The 17,514-nt window shown below is 42.5% G+C and overlaps 2 protein-coding genes across 6 annotated transcripts in view; both read left to right on the forward strand.

Moving 5' to 3' along the window:
• Positions 1-17,514, forward strand: part of LOC137383801 (transcriptional enhancer factor TEF-5-like) — a 152,615-nt gene that overhangs the window by 125,927 nt on the left and 9,174 nt on the right. For all 5 annotated transcript variants that reach the window (XM_068057022.1, XM_068057021.1, XM_068057023.1 and 2 more), the window contains 2 exons: positions 12,998-13,138; positions 16,505-16,657. In XM_068057022.1, coding sequence (XP_067913123.1) covers positions 12,998-13,138; positions 16,505-16,657 — 294 coding nt within the window. The remainder of the gene's footprint in view (positions 1-12,997; positions 13,139-16,504; positions 16,658-17,514) is intronic.
• Positions 1-17,514, forward strand: part of rpl10a (ribosomal protein L10a) — a 401,386-nt gene that overhangs the window by 64,474 nt on the left and 319,398 nt on the right. The gene's annotated exons all lie outside the window — the stretch shown is intronic.

Raw genomic sequence — 17,514 nt, forward strand, 5'->3', positions numbered from 1 at the left:
GACAAGACCATAGCAGTTGGATATATTGTGGACAAATGTGAAGTTATCCACTTTGTTAAGAAAAATAGAAAAGCAGAAAATGTCTTAAAAGGTGAGTGTAGGAAATGTTTGTATTCAGAGGGACTTGGGTGATTTTATAGACAAATCACAGGAAGTTAGCATGCAGGTACAGCGGGTTTGCCATTTGGAACTGAGATGAGGAGAAATTTCTTCATTCAGAGGGTGGTGAACCTGTGGAATTCTCTGCCACAGAAGGCGGTGGAGGCCAAGTCATTAAATATATTCAAGAAGGAGATAGTTATATTTCTTAATGCCAAAGGGATCAAGGGATATGGGGAGAAAGCGGGAACAGGGTACTGAATTAGACGATCGGCCATGATCTTTTTTGAATGGTGGAGCTGGCCCGAAGGGCTGAATGGCCTACTCCTGCTCCTATTTTCTATGTTTCTGTGTAAGCAATTAGGAAAGCAAAATGGTATGTTAGTCTTTATTATAAAGGGGTTGGAGTATAAGAGCAAGGATGTCTTACTGAAATTACATAGGGCCTTGTAGAGAGCGCACCTGGAATACTGCATACAGTTTTGGTCTCCTTTACTTAACTGGTTCCTGGGATGAGGGGATTATTCTATGAGGAGAATTGAGTAGACTAGGCTTATATTCCCTGGAATTTTGAAGCATAAGAGATGATCTAATTGAAACAAAAATTCTTAAAGGTCTTGATAGGGTAGATACTGGGGGGATGTTTCCTCTGGCTGGGGAGTCTAGAACACAGGATCACAGTCTCAGTCCTAGGGGCCGGCCATTTAGGACTGAGATGAAGAAAAATTTCTTTACTCGTAGGGTTGTAAATCTTTGGAATTCTCTACCTGCGAGGGCTGTAAGATGCTCAGTCATTGAGTATATTCAAGCTAGAGATTGATTAGTTATTTGGATACTAAGGGAACCAAGGGATATGGGAATAATGTGGGAAGGTGTTGAGGTGAAAGATCAAACATGATCTTGGATGGTGGAGCAGGATTGAAGGGCCGAATGGTCTAATCTATCTCCTATTTCTTACATTCTTAAAGCAGAGAGGTGTTGTAGAGGCCCAGAAAACAAGGTTGAAGTGGCTTCAGGCATCTTCCCTCTCACAAGCCTGTACTTGTGTTTGAACAGCATATTTGCTAAAGAGCCCTGCTGTGCTGTGGGCTTTCTGACTATTAACCTGTGCTGATGGCATGAGCAGACTAAGACTCCTGTGGACTGAAATCTGCACCAAGGTCCCTTAACTAAGATAGGATATATGATGCACTACGTGAGATGCCCACCACATTCTCCAGTCATTGCCCCCCATGTTTTGAATGTCCAAAGAGCACAGAAGGTATTTATTTTGTCTATTCTACAGATCAGTAACTGCCCAATATCTAGTCATCCATAGTGTGACCTAGGTCTGTAATTATCAAACCCCATATAAATGAACTGGATATTGTAATCTAGCTCCCACATTCCCTTCTCCTGTCTTCCGAAAGGTGAACTGGTTAACACTTTAATGAGATGAGGCCAATGAAAAGTCAGATAGCTGATTTACTTTGCAGTTTACAAGTGATTGAATCCTGAATTTTAAATTATTCCGTAATGCATCCCATAACACATAAAGTAACAATACGCCACACTATCCCTGTCAGTGGACTGAAACACACTCTTCAAATCAGTAGATTTTATCTGTGACTGGCTGGTCCTAAACTTCCGGAAAGGTCCTTTGTCTCTTAAATTTATCTTATCGATGTAGGATATAAACAGATACAACTTAAATAAAATATTGATCATAGAAAATCTACTTGATCAAACAACCATTAGAAAAGGCCCATAAAAATGAGAAGCAACATTAAAATCTGGACCAAAATGCCCAATTAATTAGAGAGACTTCATTTTTTAATGAAGTGAGGAGGCTTTTCTGCGATGTTACACAGGTTAGGATATTTTTAAACTATAGCTGGGCTCAGGTTGCCCACCGTCCAGGATTGCCCTGGAATCTCCAGGAATTAAACAATAATCCCCAGGAAACTACTGTAAGAAACCCAGGAGAAAAAAAAAATCACAGAACAATAAAAATAAATTGTTTTTTTTTCAAATCTTCTTTATACAGTTCTGTTTATCAATTATAAAAACATTGGAAAAAGGCTGTTTATCTGTCAGTCAAGAATCATCCAATTGGGTAATGAAGAGTCTATCTGCTTTCCGATTGGTGAGGGAGGCGGGCAGCTGAAAGGATGGACATGTTGGGTGGCCAGTAGCAGGAGCGTGAAGATGGGGTGGTTGGAAGTAAGAGGTCATGTGATGACACCTCCAGGAATATGTTCAACCAGAGTTGGCACCCCTAATCGGGGCCCAAAGGCAGATTCCTATATTACAGGCCTACTTATAATGGGGTGTGCCTGTGCTAAGATACAGCTCTGAATTACAGCAAGTCCCAATTATTTCCTCCTGTTATTACTATCATGCATACTAATTCAGTCTAGGTTTTTGAATTTTCTGGCCAATAAAGGACTTCATTGAATAAAATGGATCACATTTATAAATTCTGTTTTTGTCCCAGCTGTGTATGATGCTGTCTGAGTCGAGGTGAGGATGTTGAGAATGAATAATTTTCCAGTCTTGATCTCTGATATATAGGTAGGAATGTCTCAAGTACGGCGCCGAACATTTTCTACCCAGTATACCCACAAATTTGCCAAGCTAGGAAATGCTGACCCAACAACTTCAAAAAAGCTGACCCAGCCCCGAAAAGCAAAGGACTCAAACTAACTCTGATTATAAACCCAACGTGTGAAAAGTAACAGCACTTAAAGTGCAGTGGGACACAGGCTAACGTTGTAGGTGTGCTTAAGATTCCTTCTGTAGTATTGGGGGTAAGTGAGTAATGAGCACCTGAAGAGGATTACAAATGTTGAAGGTAAAAGATTTATTTCTTGGAAGTGGGGTGGTTAAGGGGAATATGTTCTTTGTTTGTTTAAATGAGCGCACTTCATTCCGCTGAACCCCTTTGTTACTGATGGCTACCTTGCTTAACAAATGAATTGTAATAGCAAAGGAACACATGTTGACTTTGGCAAGAGATACTGAGGTGGGATGGCATTATTCTTTGGTATATGTGAGGCTGACTGCCTTTGGGGACTTAAGGTGCTCTCTTATTAGTAGTATACATTTCAAAGTTGCAATTGTTTCTCCCCATTCAGTTCTGTTGAAGCCTGTTCTGGATATGTTGCTTTGTGAGCATTTTGGTGACAGAACATTTTCCAGTTTGGGGCGCAATGAAACGCTCACAGGTCAGGTATAACACAGCCAGGGGCAAAGGAAGCCTTCCTCTCTACTCTACTCCAGTTCCATTCCTTGGCACCAACCTTGCAAACAGTACCCTTTACATTGGACATTTTTGCAATTTTCTGCACCATGGTCTCTGAATGTGGATACCAATTAGGAATAGTTTTGTGCTGTGAACTCATGTCCACAAGGAACTGGATTGAGATTCCTAGTTGGGAATCTCAAACATCCCTCAGCCAGCAGGTAAAGGAGAGTCATCTCATCAGTCTGGGCAGGATTCAAACCCAATTCCCTATCAGTCTACCCTCGATCAATGGCAAAGTGATGGAAGAGGTCGTCAACAGTGATATCAAGCTGCACTTGCTCAGCAATAACCTGCTCACTGACGCTCAGTTTGGGTTCCGCCAGGGCCACTCAGCTCCTGACTTCATTACAGCCTTGGTCCAAACATGGCCAAAAGAGCTGAACTCCAGAGGTGAGGTGAGAGTGACTGCCCTTGACATTAAGGCAGCATTTGACCAAGTATGGCATCAAGGAGCCCTAGCAAAAGTGGAGTCAATGGGAATCAGGGGAAAACTTTCTGCTGGGTAGTCATACCTAGCACAAAAGAAGATGGTTGTGGTTGTTGGAGGTAAATCATCTCAGTCCCAGGACATCACTGCAGGAGTCCCTCAGGGTAGTGTCCTAGGCCCAACCATCTTCAGCTGCTTCATCAATGACCTTCCTTTCATCATAAGGTCAGAAGTGGGGATGTTCGCTGATGATTGCACAATGTTCAGCACCATTTGTGTCTCCTCAGATACTGAAGAAGCCCATGTCCAGATGCAGCAAGACCTGAACAACATCCAGGCTTGGTCTGATAAGTAGAAAGTAACACTCGCGCTACACAAGTGCCAGGCAATGACCATCTCCAACAAGAGAGAATCTAACCATCTCCCCTTGATGTTCAATGGCATTACCATTGCTGAATCCCCGACTATCAACATCCTGGGGTCACCATTGACCAGAAACTGAACTGGACCAGCCACATAAATGCTGTGGCTACAAGAGCAGGTCAGAGGCCAGAATTCTGCGGTGAGTAACTCACCTCCTGTCTCCCCAATGCCTGTCCAACATCTACAAGGCACAAGTCAGGAGTGTGATGGAATACACTTCACTTGCCTGGATGAGTGCAGCTCTAACAGTAATCAAGAAACTCAACACTATCCAGGACAAAGCAGCCCACTTTATTGGCACCTCAAGCACCACCTCAACATTCACTCCCTCCACAGCCGATGCACAGTGGCAGCAGTGTGCACCATTTTCAAGATGCACTACAGCAACTCACCAATGCTCCTTCGACAGCACCTTCCAAACCCGCGACCTCTACCATCTAGAAGGACAAGGGCAGCAGATGCAGGAGAACACCGCCACCTGCACGTTCCCCTCCAAGCCACATACCATCCTGGCTTAGAACTCTTTCGCCATTCTTTCACTGTCACTGGGTCAAAATCCTGGAACTCCCTTCGTAACAGCACTGTGGGTGTACTAAACCCCAAGGACTGCAGGTTCAAGAAGGCAGCTCACCACATTCTCAAGGGCAATTAGGGATGGGCAATAAATGCTGGCCTAGCCAGCGATGCCCACATCCGAACAAAAAAAAAATGGCAGTTTAATGTCTAACCCCCAGTAGCAGGTATGCAGGTGATCCCCTACAGCCTGTTAGATGGAGGTAGCTTCCTCTCAACAGTGTTTGTGCTTCTGGTGTATGATGGGTGGCAAAGTCTTGCACATTGGATCAAAAATCTCACACCCACCTTGGCTTTGCTCAGTATTGGCACTTGTTTCTTCCTCGGAATCAGAATGAATGACCGGGGTCTCCCCAGTCAGAGTGTGAGTTGTGTTCCACTTGTCCTGGGCAACAGACTTAAAAGCTTCCACATTGTTCTGTGGTCTGCACTGAGTGCTGTTGGCAGGCCCAGAGTGTGAAGAAGGGAGTTTGGTAAGTGAGTGGATTTTAAGGGTTAATCTCTCAAAACTAGTTTTTGGTTTGTTTAAATTTAGCAATTAATTGAAATTCCTGTTTCAGTTAAAAGGCAAGTTAGATTTCTTGCAGTTTTAAACAGGGGTATACAAAGACTCTGAGAATAGCTGAAGTTAATTAATTAGGTACTGGTTTCTGAACTCTAGCAGAGCTCTAGCAGAGCTGACACAGCATTGTTTTCAGAGTATAAATTCAGGGGACTCTCAGTGCTGCTTGTCTGCACTGTGCTGTTGGAGAGCACAGAATGTGAAGAAGGGAGTTCAGTAAAGAGGGGAACTATAAATTAAGAAAAAAATAAATTTGAGTGCCAAGAGTGTACAGTGGGAGTTTGGTGAGTGAGGGAGGGGCTCCTTTCTTTCTTTCTTCTACCTTTTTTCAGCCTCCCGTAGCTGCCTCTCTCTTCAGTACAGGGGAAGAAGCAGATTGGTGAGTAACTGGTAAGATATTCTACTTCTCATTGTAATAAAAAGTTTTTAAAGTTATGGTACGGCAGGTCAGCTCGGTCAAGTGGAATGTACATCCTGGGGTATGTGGGAAGTCATGGACGCACCATGTGTCCGAGACGAACACATCTGCAGGAAGTGTCACCGGCTGCAGAAGCTTGAGCTCCGGGTTTAGGAACTCGAGCGGTGGCTGGAGTCACTGTTGTGCACCCATGAGGCAGAGGACTACGTGGATAGCATGCTTAGGGAGGTGGTTACACCACAGATGAGGAGCATGCAGGCAGAGAGGGAATGGGTGACCACCAGGCAGTCTAAGAGAACCAGGCAGGCAGTGCAGGAGTCCCTGTGTCTATCTTGCTTGCTAATCGTTTTTCCATTTTGGATACTGGTGAGAGCGATGGCTCCTTAGGGGGTTGCAGCCAGAGCAAAGTCCACAGGTGGCTCAACTGCACAGAAGGGGAGGAAGAAGAGTGGAGAAGCAATAGTGATAGGGGATTCAATAGTCAGGGGATCAGAGAGGCGTTTCTGTGGCAGTGAATGGCAGGATGGTGTGTTGCCTCCCTGGTACCAGAGTCAAGGATGTCATGGAGTAGCTGCAGGACATCCTTCTGGGGGAGGGTGAACAGCCAGAGGTCGTGGTCCACATTGGTACCAATGACATAGGTAGGAAGAGGGATGAGGTCCTGCAAGCAGATTTTAGGCAGTTAGGAAGGAAATTAAAAAGCAGGACCTCAAAAGCAGTCATCTCAGGATTACTCCCAGTGCCACGTGCTAGTGAACATGGGAATAGGAGGATTGATTGATTGAACATGTGGCTGGAGAATTGGTGTAGGAGGGAGGGAATCAGATTTCTGAGGCATTGGAACTGGTTCTGGTACAGGCGGGACCTGTACAAGATGGTCAGGCTATACCTTAACAGGATGGGAACTAATATCCTCGCAGGAAGATTTGCTAGTGCTGTTGGGGAGGGTTTAAACTAGCTTGTCAGGGGGATGGGAACCTGAGGGGTAGCTCAAATTAGAAGTAAAGCTGGTAACAGGAAGTAGAAAAGTAGCAAGTGACAGTAGAAGGCGGCAAAACAAAGGCGAGCATCAGCTAGGCTTAGAATGCCGAATAATGTCAAAAAGACAAGGTTAAGGGCATTCTACCTGAATGCACGCAGCATTCGCAACAAGGTAGATGATTTAATGGCCCAAATAGAGGTAAATGGGTATGATCTAATTGCCATTACGGAAACGTGGCTACATGGTGAAAAAAACTGGGAACTGAATATTCAAGGATGTTTCTTTATATAAGAAGGACAGGCAAAAAGGAAAAGGAGATGGTGTTGCGCTGATAATGAGGGATGCGATCAGTACATTAGTACATCAGTAAGGGAGGATCTGAGATCGGAAGAACAAAATGTGGAATCTGTTTGGATGGAGCTAAGAAACAGTAAGGGGCAGCAAACATTGGTAGGAGTTATTTATAGGCCACCAAACAGTAGTAGTAGTGTGGGGAATGGTATTATTCAGGAGTTTAAAGAAGCATGTAGCATGGGTAATACAGTAATCATAGGTGACGTCAATCTGCATATAGACTGGGTGAACCTAATGAGTACTAATGCTGTGGAGGACGAGATTCTGTAATGTGTTAGGGATAATTTTCTAGAGCAGTATGCTGAGGAACCAACGAGAGAACAGGCAATTTTAGATATCGTATTATGCAATGAGAAAGGGCTAAACAATAATCTTCTTGTAAAAGAACCTTTAGGGATGAGTGATCATAATATGTTAGAATTTTACATCATTATGTTAAAAAGTGAGGTAGTTTAATCTGAAGCCAGGGTGTTAAATTTGAACAAAAGAAATTATGAAGGTATGAGGGGCAAATTGGCTGAGGTGGATTGGGAAAATACATTAAAAGGTATGATAGTACATAGGCAATGGATAGTCTTTAACAAAATATTACATAGTTTACATTCCTTCAAGGCACAAAAATCCCAAAAGTAAAGGCAATCAACCATGCATAACAAAGGAAGTTAAGGACTGTATAAGATTAAAAGAAAAAGCCTATTAAGTTGCCAGAAATAGTAGTAAATAAGAGGATTGGAAGGATTTTAGAATACAGCAAAGGAGGACAAAGAAACTGATAAAGAAAGGGAGAAGGGAATATGAATGTAAGCCAGCAAAAAACATAAAAATGGATTGTAAAAGTTTCTGTAGGTACGTAAAAAAGAAACATTTGGCGAAGACAAATGTGGGTTCATTACAGGCAGAGTCAGGAGAAATTATAATGGGGAATAGAGAAATGGCAGAGAAGCTAAATGATTACTTTGTGTCTGTCTTCACTGAGGAAGATGCAAGAAATCTCCCAGAATTTGAGATCCAAGGGATTAGGGAGAATGAGGAATTGATTGATACACATAAGATCCTGAGGGGTCTTGACAGAGTGGATGTGGAAAGGATGTTTCCTCTTGTGGGAGAATCTAGAACTAGGGGTCACTGTTTAAAAATAAGGGGTTGTCCATTTAAGACAGAGATGAGGAGAAATTTTTTCTCTTGATGGTCGTGAGTCTTTGGAATTCTCTTCCTCAAAAGGCGGTTGAAGCAGCATCTTTGAATATTTTTAATGCAGAGGTAGATAGATTCTTGATAAGCAAGGGGGTGAAAGGTTATCGAGGGTAGGTGGAAATATGGAGTAATCAGTTCAGCCATGAACTTATTGAATGGCGGAGCAGGCTTGAGGGACCGAGTGGCCTAATCCTGCTCCTAATTGGTATGTTCATATGAAGGAAATTGGTATTAGTAAGAAGGTTGTATTGGAGAAATTAATGGGGCTGAATGTTGATAAATCCCCAGGACCTGATATTCTACATCCCAGAGTGTTGAAAGAGATAGCTCGGAGATAATGGATGCATTGGTGATCATCTTCCAAAATTCTATAGATTCTGGAACAGTTCCTGCAGATTGAAGGTAGCAAATGTCACCCACTATTTAAGAAGGGAGGGGGAAAGAAAACAGGGAATTACAGACCTGTTAGCCTTAGATCAGTTGTTGGGAAAATGCTAGAATCTATTCTAAAGGATGTAATAAATGGACAGTTGGATAATAATGATCTGATTGGGCATAGTCAACAGGGATTTATGAATGGGAAATCATGTTTGACAAACCTGTTAGAGTTTTTTGAGGATGTTACTCACAGAATTGATAAAGGAGAGTCAGTGGACGTGGTATACTTGGATTTTCAGAAGGCTTTTGATAAAGTCCCCCACAGGAGGTTGGTTAGCAAAATTAAAGCACATGGGATAGGAGGTAATATACTGGCATGAATTAAGGATTTAAGGCATAAAGCAGATAGCAATAATAAACGGGTCATTCTCGCATTGGCAGGCTGTGACTAGTGGGGTACCACAGGGATCAGTGCTTGGGCCCCAGCTGTTCACAATATATATCAATGATTTGGATGTGGGGACCAAATGTAATATTTCCAATTTCGTGGATGGCACAAAACTAGGTGGAAGTGTGTGTTGTGAGGAAGATGCAAAGTGACTTCAAGGGGATTTGGACATACTTAGTGAGTGGGCAAGAACGTGGCAGATGGAATTTAATATGGAAAAATGTGAGGTTATCCACTTTGCGAGGAGGAATAGATGTGCAGAGTATTTCTTAAATGGTCAGAGATTAGAAAGTGTAGATGTACAAAGGGACCTGGGTATGCTTGTCATCAATGAAAGCTAACATGCAGGTGCAGCAACCAATTAAGAAGGCTAATGGTATGTTGGCCTTTATCGCAAGAGGATTTGAGTACAGGAGTAGTGAAATCTTGCTTCAATTGTATAGAACCATGGTTAGACCGCACCTGGAGTACGGTTGCATGGAGTGCAGTCTTGGTCCCCTTACCTTAGAAAGGATATTATTGCCAAAGAGGGAGTGCAACGAAGGTTCACCAGACTTGTTCTTGGGATGGTGGGACTGTCCTATGAAGAGAGATTGGGGAAACTGGGCCTATATTCTCTAGAGTTTCGAAGAATGAGACCTACAAAATACTTAAAGGGGTAGACAGGGTAGATGCAGCTAAGATATTTCCCCTGGGTGGGGAGTCTACAACCAGGAGACACAATTTCAAAATAAGGTAGAAGCGACCTAGGACAGAGATGAGGAGAAGTTTCTTTACTCAGAGGGTTGTGAATCTTTGTAATCTTCAGAAGGCTGTGAAAGCTCAGTCATTGAGTATGTTTAAAGCAGAGATTGACAGATTTCTAAATACCAATGACATAAGGGGATATGAGGTTAGTGTGGGAAGACGGCATTGAAGTGGATGATCAGCCATGATCGTATTGAATGAAGGGGCCGAATGGCCTACTCCTGTTCCTGTGTCACAAATGGTAATCCTGCTCTGTGCAGTGCCCAGCCAGACTAAAGCAGTTGGTTGCATGTATAGTGAAGGTGTGATCAGCTGCTGCACTCTAGTGACAATAAGGACAACTACAGAGACATTTTCTAATCCATTTTGCAAGTTCAAGATGGATGAAAGAAGGACAGTTGGCCTCTCCATTCAGGAAACCTCCCATGACGACATCCAACTATTTCTGAATAATCGCAGGGTTGTTGTTTTCTAACCTCGTCCGGAAGTTGATGTCAGTCTTACCGTCCTCACTCCCACTGTCACTGGAGGAAAGACTGTCGTGAAAAAGCTGTCAGCACCAAAGACTGTAAGCCTGGGTGTGATGCAGCTCATGGGACTTTTAATTAGAAAGGTTAAAACTTCTTTTAGTCAGATACTTTCATGACGTATCTTCTGTTATCTCGCAGCCTTTCTCACACCTGATGGGCCCTCTGCTAAGTAGCTCTTCTTTGTGGGTTAGCACGGACTGTGAGTGCAGATGTTTGATGTTGTGGGGAGGGAGAAAGGCAGCAATTCTCCTCAATCCATTTTTGTCCTTGTCCCACTTTTCAGCAGTAGTCACCAGATAATGAGACAAAGTGGGAGCTTTGAATATTCTTCCTGACCCCAACCCTTCCTTGCCCAATCCAGAGACAATGAGGCCAGCTCTTCGTGCTCCACCACTGCCCCAACGAAAAGGCTCTGAATATTCGCTCATGACTCCATTCATAAGTGCACTGCTCAATGTGGATTAGCTGACCTCAGCCAGAATTGGTCTTTGGGCTGTTTGCTAAGGGAGAGGAAAACTCAGGTTCCCAGTCCTGACTACTGTCCAGGGACTCCTGATGGGCATCAGCAGAAGATGGGCAAATTTGAGAAAGAAAAAATAGCTCTGAGACAACACAAGAGGCAGATAGTGCAAGCAAAGAAGCCACAAGAGGTGTTGCTCATCTTGACCTGGCATTTGATAATGACCCAAGCAATGTACAAAATGTGGCAGTTATAGAGCCCTGGGGGATAACAACCAAAGAATGATTGCAGGAGTCAGCTGTGCCACTTTAAAAGAGCTAAATTCAAAGAAATAATGGAACATAGGAAAAGGAGGCCATTCAGCCCCTCAAGCCTGTTCTGCCATTCAATTAGATCATGGCTGATCTGTACCTATTTGCCTGCCTTCACTCCATATCCCTTCAAAAATCTATTGATCTGTCTTTAAAGTTTTCATTGACCACCCCTCCCCACACCCTCCCCCCACCCCCCCACTCCCTGCATCCACAGTGTTTTCAGGGACAGAGCTCAAGATTTGCACTAGCCTCTGTGTGGAAAAAGTGCTTCCTGATTTCACTCCTGAATTTTGGGGTTTAATTATAAGATTGTGCCCTCTTGTTCTTGATTCCCCAACTGGAGAAAATAATTTCTCTTTATCTAATCTATTGAATTCTTTTATAATTTTAAACACCTAGATTAGATCAACCCTCAATCTTCTAATGGATTGCGGTAAATCCTGAATATTACTTGAAAATAAATGATGAAAGTGGGACAAGAGAGCATGGATTTAAATTCGTAAAAGATAGACTGAAGATAGATGTTAGGAAAGTCTTCTTTATACAAACAGTGATCAACATATAGACTAGGTTTCCAATTAAAGTAGTAGAATGCAAAGATCCTGAAATCTTTTAAGAAATGATTGGTAGCTGCAATGGAAGACTTAGGATGTCGAAGATGGATAAATTAAGATGGGCGAAATGGTTTTCCTCCGCTGTAATGGCCTCGTGGGATCAATTGGTTCTTGTTTCAACGTTTGAGAGTGGGGTTATATCTTCCTGCTCTTTGGACCACCACCACTTTATGCTATTTCTTTCATTCTTTTCCTGAATTCACACCACTGAAACTATGAATGAAGATACTTGTGTAAATGTGAGGTGGTGCCTCCTGAAAGACAATTTTAAAGCCTTGCCTTCCCATTAGGATCATGCTGTTCATGAATAAGCATTATTTAAATGTAGACCATAATACCAATTCCCTCTGTCAACTGCAGCAAATTGCTTGATTAAACATCATCAGGTAATCAATACTCAGCCTCTTTATGTAAATTCAGCTGTATCAACTAGTTTTACAGTAAAAATCACATTGTCAGTCAGTCTGAGATTGCTGACCAGTTCTGGAATTTTCTGTCATTGGATGCTCACCTGAGTGAAGAAAACCCAAAGAATGATTGACTGTCACCAGCAGTATCTGACTGAACGCCAGTAACTGACCAAACTAAATGGTTTCTGTACAAGCCTACCACTTCTCATAAAAGTCTCTTCAGCTCGTTGCAATGCTTCAAACCTCCTTGTAACTCCTGTTTCTCACCATCTCTGCTGCCTGTGTCCTAACTTGCACCAAGTCCCATTCACCCATCACCTCTGTACTCACTTACCTACACTGGCTCTCGGTCCAGCAATGCTTCAATTATAAAATTCTCATCCTGGTTTTCAAATTCCTCCTTGGCCTTTCCCTTTTCTATTTCTGTCACCTCCTCCAGCCCTGCAAGCCTCCGACATCTCTTTGCTCCTCCAATTTGCTTCAATATTGGTGGCTGTGCCTTCAGACACCAAGGTCCTAAACTCTGGAGTTCCATCCCTAAACCTCTCTGCTTCTTTACATCTCTGTCTTCCTTTCAGACTCTCCTTAAAACCTACCTCTTTTAACAAACGTTTGGTCACCCGTCGTTATATGTCCTTACATGGCTCAGTTTCAAATTTTGTTTGATAACGCTTCTTTGAAGCACCCTGGGACATTTTGCTACATAAAAGGCGTTATATAAATGCGAATTATGGTTGATGTTATCTATTATTTCATTTCTGTGCATCTGTCTCCTCAGGCGGACCTTAACAGCAACATCCAGGATGGACCTGGGGCCTTCTACGGAGTCAGCAGTCAGTACACCAGCTCTGAGAACATGACAATCACCTGCTCCACTAAGGTCTGCTCTTTTGGAAAGCAAGTGGTAGAGAAGGTGGAGGTGAGTGGTTATTTTAGAAAAAAAATGACCAAAACTCAAGCGGAAGCTGCAGTTATAAGGAAGCAATATGTTTTGGTACGCATTAAGGGATGTTTAGGCTGGGGAGTAGGATTTCTTTGTTTTACATTTCTGGCTCACTCAGTACTCCAGTCAATTACGTGACAGTCAGATACAGAGTAAGTTTCCTCATCTCTTCCCCAATAAAAATTAATAACCTTCCCTCCACCCTTGCAACCACCTCCCAACAGCACAGGAGAAGCCTTTCTGGACCAATGTGACATTTCCATTTCCCATATGAGCCATTGTAAGAACCTCTCAAAGAGAGATTGCCGATTTGTGACCAATTTAAGGCAGCTCTGTGGTGTTGGGTGAGTGGGGAAAGAGGGAACAATTTGATCACACCCTTTTAAATCCTTAAGGTACAGTACTTTAGGAAGAATTGTCACCATGTTGAATGTTGATGTTGCTGATCTGATAGCCCAGTCAGTGGGAGGTTGCTTAGTTCCTTAAGGCACTCCATGTTACTTTATAGTGTTAACATTGAGACTGCCCCATAATCCTGCAAAGAAACTTCTAGTAGTGTTGTGCTGTGTTCTTAAGTCTTCATTAAATGATAACTGCAAGTTTTACATTCAGATTCAACACAAACACTATTTATTGTCTACTCATCTACATTGTGTGATCTCAGGTCCAAGTCTTTTCCTCACTGGTGTATGTGTGTACTCTCAGTAAACCATATGCTGAGTGTGCCTCTCAAAATGGTGTCCCCTCTTTATATAGGTATGATGATGTCATTAGTTACATCAGTGGCCTGAGCTCTGAAAAGTAGTTTCTTAAATCTGAAGTCACCACTACACTACATTACATTACCCCCTTCTTTTAAATTTAAAATTCCCCCCTTATCTTTAATGATTATCAATTGCTTTCTAGCTACTCAATCATGCAAAATTATATTGAGCAAAACTCAGTTGGACTGAAGTTTGAAAAACTCGAGGGGAGAGGTTTCAGGCACGTCACCTCCAATACTAGACTTTCTTCCCTCCTGGTTCCCTTCAACATCAACGCATGACACAGTCTTTAAATCAGACAGCTAATCAATGAGGTCTCAATGATCTTCTCTGTGGATCTTGCAGTATTGGTCTCAGCTATACTTGATTTGGCCAAGTTGTTTCTTGAGTCGTCGCAGGTGTGAAGTCATCAAAGCCATCTTCAACACTTTCTTCTGGAATTGTTTTAGCATTTACTCTTTTGAAGAAGGTTACATTTATCTTCATAATGTAGCATCTTCTCTTCGCTATGATCATGTTTCCTTTTCTCAGAACTAGTGTGAACACCCTTGGATCAAATGGTGAACTAATTTTCAATGTTTTCTCTTGCCGAACCAGGACTTTGTCTCCTTCTTTTATCTCGTTATCTTTTGCGCTCATCCATCGGGCTGCATCCATCTTTATCCTCTATTTTTGTCTCTTGTCTCTATCTCTCAAGCTTTACATTGAGTGTGCGTAGATTGTGCAGGAATGAATTGTGGCAGTAGATACTTCTTCAGGATTTCTTTCATCAGGTAGTTCTGTGCTCTGACGATGTTGATTGTGATCAGCTTCAGTTCGCTTCCATGTCGACAACATGGAACTCAGTCTGACATGCAGACCCATGGGAGGAGTTGAGGGTAACTTGAATCATCCCTAGGACAGTTAGAGGGGTAACTCGTGGAATGTCGGAGCACCCATTATGTTGACTGTTGCTCCTGAGTCAATTGCTGCAGAGATTGTCGAATTGCATATGAACACATCACACTTGGGCAGGTGTCAATACTTGTGATTGTGAGCAAGGAAGATCTTCTCTTGTGCTGCTAAAATGTAATCTTCCTTCTGGCATTCAACTCTATTAATGTCTTGTGCAGGTTTTGATTGGTATATTCTTGCAAAATATCCCATTTTTCCACAGGCTTTACACTTCTTTCCTCTCGCAGGACAAGATTTGTAGTGAGGATATGCACCACTGCAATGATTGCATGTTCGAGCGTGATGTAATTGTGATTGTGATCTCTGTCTTGGTTGTCCTTGATGTTTCTTGGATCTTTCTCTGGATTTCCTCTGTGCCTTTGAATTCGATGTGTTTCTCTGGTGAATCCTTCCTCTTGTGGCATTCATGGATTCTGTAACGATCCTGACCTGGCCTCAAGGGATTCTCATCTTTGTGCTATTTGCCTCTTTCCCTTCTAAGACTTCAGCTTGTCTTTCGCTGGCTTCCAGTGTTCTGCCAATATCAAGTAGCCTTTGCAAGTTTAAAGATTCGCCCTCTCTAAGAGCTTGCCATCTGAGTTTTGGTGATTGGCAGGTCATAATGATCTGGGAGATGATTTCTTTGTCCATGTCTGTGAAGTTGCAATTCTGGCTCAGACTTCTGAGTCTCGTCACGTAGTGGTCAAGGGACTCACCCTCATCTGGTTTTGCTTGCCTGAAGACATAAATTTCGTAGTGAGGTTTTCCCCTCCGTTCAAAATATCTTGTTAGAGCATTCTTTGCTGCATCATAATCATCATCGGTTCCAGTGTCAGTGAGTATATCGAAGATATCATTGACTTTTGGTCCAGTATTGTGTGAGAGTAACACTTTCTTTCTTTGGAGTGTATTGATATCAAGCGCCACCATTAGGCTTTCGATCTTGCTAGCCATTTGCTTCAGTGTGGCACTGGTTTTCTGTCCGTCTCTGTAAAGGCTGGAAAGACTGGCAATTGTTGCGCACACATGGCTTTTGCTTAAATTTGGAATTGTCAATTCAAGTCTTCTGTATGTTCCTGAATTAGCACTGAGTTTTTTTTAATATTCGCGCCAGAAAAATGTAGTACTGTGCTGTGTTCTTAAGTCTTCATTAAATGATAAACACAGGCTATGTATTCAGATTCAACACAAACATTACTTTTTGTCTTACTTACCTACATTGTATGATCTCAGGTCCAGGTCTTTTCTTCACTGGTGTATGTGTGTGCTCTCTGTAAACCATTTGCTGAGTGTGACTCTCAAAACGATGTCCTCTCCTTAAATATGTATGATGATGTCATCAGTTGCATCAGTGGCCTGATCTCTTAAAGTTCCACTTTGTTAAAGGTGAAGTCACCACACTACATTATACATTTGCTTGCAGGAAACTACAAATACTAAGCAACAGCAGCTTTATGTATGAAATACAGTCACCTTTAGCGCAAGTGCTTAATTGTAAGCTAATTGGCAATCAAGATGGAGCCAAACTGGTTCCTGCATCTACCAAATGTGATTTCCTGTTTCTTGCCCCTGAGGTGGTTCTGACACTTACAGAAACACTGCTTCCATAACACAGTTGTGTCTTCTATCACTTGTTGTCCCACAGACAGAATATGCCAGGCTGGAGAATGGAAGGTTTGTGTATCGGATCCATCGCTCCCCGATGTGTGAATATATGATCAACTTCATCCACAAACTCAAGCATTTACCAGAGAAGTACATGATGAATAGTGTGCTAGAGAACTTCACCATCCTGCAGGTAAGCACTTGTGCAGTCACCTGATCTTTTGAGAGCATGACACAGAGAATGCCACTGGTCTGGCACAGAATATTATGACCAGGTGCACTTTTTAACCCCTTCCCCAAATAAGGAAGTTGTCCCAACCTGTAAATGAAGATCACCCTCATCAGTGGTGTATTCAACCATTCTGGCAACACATAAACTCATATTGCACCTCATGTACGCTCATACTACACCTCATGCACACTAATATTACACCTCACGTACGCTCTTTTATATCATTTTTCACTCAGTAATTATTGCCTCTCTCCTTTGTTTGAAAAAAATCCAGTAGTTCTGAGAACCGGGATTTCTAAATGGCCTGTCCTGCCAAATTAAAAACACCGCAACCCAGAAGAATTATGGCTGATTTTCTCTTGTCGGCCAATGACTAACCCTTTGGATGAGGAAGGCCATTTAAACAATCCTAACTCATCCATCCAGAAAGAACCAACCCACAGTTGTACTCCACATTTAATTGTTAAATTATTCCAGGGTTTTCACCCACTACTATACACGAAGTACATTCCATGTTTTCATCACTGTGTGAAGATCTTTCTACAGTTTCAAGCTATGTCCCTTTTCCTACTCTTATGGTTTAGTATGAAGTATTTTTTTGAAATCTAGCTGTTCTATACCATTTACTAACTCACATACTTACAAGGTCACCTCTGTCATCTCGTTTCACAGCTAGAAAGCCCAAGTTTTTCCAGGTTTTCCCTCCTACCTCGGAGGATCTGCCTTGCAGCTCTTCCCTGAACTGCCTCAAAGGCTTAAATATATACCTTATGTCTTAATGACCATAACCAGAAAGTATAAACTCCAGGTCTGTCATA

This window comes from Heterodontus francisci, chromosome 25, assembly GCF_036365525.1.
Source record: "Heterodontus francisci isolate sHetFra1 chromosome 25, sHetFra1.hap1, whole genome shotgun sequence".
Lineage (NCBI taxonomy): Eukaryota > Metazoa > Chordata > Chondrichthyes > Heterodontiformes > Heterodontidae > Heterodontus > Heterodontus francisci.